Consider the following 4,553-nt stretch of genomic DNA (forward strand, 5'->3'; position numbering starts at 1 on the left):
TGTCTGTTTCAAGTGTAACAAAAGAGGGAGGTGCTGATGAAGGTGGGAGGTTGGAAAACAGCCCGGACAACAGACAGACCAGCACACACTGAAGAACTTAATGTGGGGAGGTAAACATATATAAACATATGTACATGCATTTGTTTATGTACATGTATATAACCTACCTTTCACAAAAGATGGGGTAGGAAACAGAGTTACAAAAAGTTGCAGACAAACTCAAATCAGGTGACCAGGCTGGGAACTTGGCTGGTCAAAGAGTCACTCACAGAAGCTGTCACCTGAATGGTAGAATGAATAAGCAAAATTCTTCTGCCAGCTGTGGTGCAGAGTGACTGGTGTGGGGCATCTGCGGTGACCTGCTCTAGCAGTGTCTGGATTTATTGGGTGAGTAACCTCACCGGACATTAACACAGAGCAAACAAGTTTTCATCACAGTGAAATCTAGGCTGGGGAGAGGGCTCAGTGGTTAAGAGCACTGGCTGCTCTTCTAGAGAACCCACGTTCAAATCCTACATGGCAGCTCACAACTGTCTAACTCCAAAACTCCAAGATCTGACATCTCACACACATGCATTCAGGCAAAATGCAAATGCACATTTAAAAAAAAACACTTAAAAACAAAAGCTACAGGGCTGGAGAGATGGCTCAGTGGGTAAGAGCACCCGACTGCTCTTCCGAAGGTCCAGAGTTCAAATCCCAGCGACCACATGGTGGCTCACAACCATCCGTAATGAGATCTGACTCCCTCTTCTGGTGTGTCTGAAGACAGCTACAGTGTACTTACATATAATAATAAATAAATAAATCTTTAAAAAACAAAACAAAACAAAAGCTACAAAACCCAAATACAGTACAATCCAAATATAGTACAGTACAGCCCAACTGCAGTACAGTACAGCCCAAATACGGTATTATCTGGGGGAGCTCTGTTAGTTGCCCAATTGTCAAACAAAATTTCTGATGTTTTCAAAGAAAACGCCAACCTACTACTTTCTGAGTCGGCCAAGTGAGTGGCACACTGCTGTTCTCCAGTGGGGCTACATGATGGTTGAAGGTATGATCACCTCACAAAATATCCCAGGAGTGCTTGGACTCCTGACCAACTAAATATGTTCAGTCTTGGCTTTGTAGCCAAAGCAAATGAACCGAATTAGTCTCAGTTATCAGGTCTTGTTCAGGAAATGGGTTTGAGAAACAGAATTCCTGTTAGCCTCCTGGCTTGCAGTTCAGGACCCACTGACAGTTCTATGGGGGACCATGCCCAGTGGCTTCCTTGCTTGACTGGTGGTTTGTTTTTAACTTTGTGTGTGTGGAAATTTTTCCTGCATGTTAGTGCACCACATGTGTGTCTGGTACCTGTGGAAACTATTGAGAAGATATTGGACTCCCCAGAACTGGCGTTAGAGATGGCTGTAAGCTGCTTTGTGGGTTCTGAGAACTGAACTTGGGTTACTAGAATGTGCCCCCAGAATGATATGAACTAACCATGTACCTGGAATCTTAAAGACTCCATCCCTCTTTGTGGTTATGCACACATAGAAGCCACAAATCTTTTGTGTAGCACCAACAATTTCTGGTTCTGTTCCTCTACAAGCCACTAATTGCCTAAACCCCTCCTGAGAAACAAGCCTATAGACACCCACATGCTCATGGGTGTGCTCTCTCTCTCTCTCTCTCTCTCTCTCTCTCTCTCTCTCTCTCTCTCTCTCTCTCTCACACACACACACACACACACACACACACACACTGGTCTCTGGAAAACTGCACTACTGAGTCTATGTGCTGCCTGAAACTGGCCTTATACTGCCCTTCAGAACCTAAGATGGGAGGGAAGAAATCAAGAGCTCGTGGGCAAGCATTGAATAAACAGCAACTCAAGAAACTGGCTGTATTTTATCTTCTTGACCTTGAACACTACTCAAGACTGGGTCTTGGGGGTGAGGGAGTCTGCCCTAAAGTAAAGGGATCATCTCAAAGACCAGAGAGCTAAACATCTTCAGAGTTGGTCTCTCTGACCTCTAAAATATGGCCAAATATCTGTGCCGACATCTTCCCCTTAAACCCAGTGCTGGGAGTTAGTTCACTTTTCTCTGCCTGGTTTAAGCTGTGGCTCATAGAACCTTCTAATAGGGATGAAATGCCCATACCGGTGCCAATGTTTTAAGTTCTCAAACAATCGCCATCGATGTTAATAACAGCGGTAGCCTCATCAATTGCCCTGGGCCAACCTAGACCCTCATCAAGCTACTGAGACGATTTCCCCCAGAGTATCTTCTGGGGCCTCTTCGCGGCAGGTCGAGGCTGTTGGGGACAACCCCGCCCGCTGGGAACGACTAAATTAGCTGCGCGATTGCGGCAGGAATGCGGCGCGCAGGCACCTGATCTCGCGCGGTGGCTCCCAGTCTCCGTGTCCCTCTTTGGACCAAGCGTCTCCCGAACCTGTATGCGAGGGACCGTGGCAGACAGGAGGCAAGAACACCCCGCAAGCGCACGCACACTTACTTTTCCCTTTTTACAGCGGAGTGGAGACGCCCGCCGGACTTTCCCGCGCTGGACAGGGCGTGGCCGCTCTGGCCTGGCCCTGCCCCCGTCCGGCCCCGCCCCCTCAGGTTGATGGCAGCAGCAGCTGGGACTGCAGCGGAGCCCGCAGCCGAGAGCCGCAGGCAGCGACCGGAACACCCTGGCCCGGACGCACGGACGCCGCCTCCTCGGCCCTTCGCATACCCCGGTCCGCTCCGCAGAGGAGTCGCAGCGTGAGCACCTCCGTCCGGCTTAGGACCAGGTACCCCCCTCCCTGCCTCTGCCACAGCAGCCGACGGCGCGGGCGGGGTCTCTGGAGGGGGCAGAGGTCTGCGTCCCCCCTCCCCCGCCGCTAAATTCGGTCCGGCAGGGCGGACTTGGTGTCTATATTTGGCCGGACAGCGGCTGGCGAGGAGACACCTAGTCTCACACGAACGCACTGCCGGGGCAGGAGGCTGGAGGAGGGGGCGAGTAGGCCGGCCTTCAGGCCTGGGGCTGCAGAAGTGGTTTGAAGGGCACAAGGATGCCCGGGCAGGGGAGGGGCAGGAAGCAGTTGGCCTTTGGGAGAACCTGCTGTGTCCCCTTGGGAAGAGTAGCAAGCATTGCTAAGCTCCTAGCTCCAGAAGCCGAAGTCGTAGCACCAGAAAGAGGACCTCACCTCCTCCCTGGTTGCACATCTGGTCCTTGCAGGTGGGGTCGAGGGCCCCCACCCTCAAGAGAACGGACTAGCCAGCCCAGGCATCGCACCCAAGAGGCTGGACCAAAGTATGATATTTGTGTCAGATGACCATAGCCAGGACTCCCCCCACCCCACCCCATCCGGAGAAATCAGTGCATGGGGAAATAAACAGAAGGAAGATCACCCTACTCCCACATACCCCACACCACGGGAGGAATCTTCTGAAAACAGAAGGGAACAGGGCTAACAAAAGGACCTCTTCTCTTGGCCAAGCTTTAGAAAAAGACACATCGGCTTGAACTCAGCGATGTGAGCTGCAGTCCTACCTAGCCCTGCAACTAGCCTTGAGCTACTGTCCACTGACTAAAAGAGAGGGTGTTGGGTGGGGAGCCTTTCAGAGGGACAAATACTTGCAAAGAGGTCTCAAACATGACTAGCAGCATGAGGGGACCCCCTGATATTCCTCCTCAAAACATTAGGTCTTGGAGGAAGTTTTAGCCCTGTGTCAGCCTCCACTATCCCGGCTAGCCTGTGTGTCTAAGAAGCAGTGAGATTCCCCATCCTTGTCCCTCGTATTAAACAACATGAGACAGATGTCAAAAACCAGCCTCCAACTCTGGTCACTTTGAAGATCCTGGCCAGATAATCCTACTCACTCCCTCCTCCCTTCCACAGCTCACAGGATTACGGACCAACGTGCCTCTAGACTCTGAGACTCCCTATCTTTGCCCCAGCCATGAGCCGGCGTGTTGTTCGGCAGAGCAAGTTCCGCCATGTGTTTGGTCAGGCAGCAAAGGCTGACCAGGCCTATGAGGACATCCGGGTATCCAAGGTCACATGGGACAGCGCTTTCTGTGCCGTCAACCCCAAATTTCTAGCCATTATTGTGGAGGCTGGAGGTGGAGGTGCCTTCATTGTCCTGCCTCTGGCCAAGGTGAGGGGTGAGGGGAAGAAAGCAATTGGGAGGGCACTGGCTAGGGTCTCTGGGATATATCCCACACTAGCCTTTTCTCACTGAAGTCCAGGCCTCCAGAAGGGCAGTCTGTGTGGACTGGGTACTCTGTCTTTGCCAAACCCACAAAGAATGGTGGAGAACAGCAACATCAGCGTGACCTGTGCCCGATCTCTAGGCCACCGAGCACTGTGTTCCTAGCAGAAACCAAGATGGGAGTTAGTGATGGAGATGGCTGGGATGCCGCAGACCAAGGTCCAGTCAGACTCTAACCTTATCTTTACCTAGTGTCAGAGAAAGAGTCAGAGAGATGGAGAGAGACACACAGAAACAGAGATAGAGAGACAGAGATACACAGAGAGAGAGAGAGAGAGAGAGAGAGAGAGAGAGAGAGAGAGA

The 4,553-nt window shown here is 51.5% G+C and overlaps 1 protein-coding gene across 3 annotated transcripts in view; it reads left to right on the forward strand.

The window, feature by feature from the left end:
• Positions 1-2,397: 2,397 nt before the first annotated feature.
• Coro6 (coronin 6) overlaps positions 2,398-4,553 on the forward strand; it is an 8,114-nt gene continuing 5,958 nt past the window's right edge. The window contains exons 1-3 of one of the 3 annotated variants that reach the window (XM_029483928.1): positions 2,427-2,444; positions 2,522-2,785; positions 3,878-4,136. In XM_029483928.1, coding sequence (XP_029339788.1) covers positions 3,939-4,136 — 198 coding nt within the window. In that variant the 5' untranslated portion in view covers positions 2,427-2,444; positions 2,522-2,785; positions 3,878-3,938. Of the gene's footprint in view, positions 2,786-3,877; positions 4,137-4,553 lie in introns of all 3 variants that reach the window. The other 2 variants (XM_029483930.1, XM_029483929.1) reach the window with 2 other exon arrangements.

The sequence above is a fragment of the Mus caroli genome, chromosome 11 (genome assembly GCF_900094665.2).
Source record: "Mus caroli chromosome 11, CAROLI_EIJ_v1.1, whole genome shotgun sequence".
NCBI classification, from domain to species: Eukaryota; Metazoa; Chordata; class Mammalia; order Rodentia; family Muridae; genus Mus; species Mus caroli.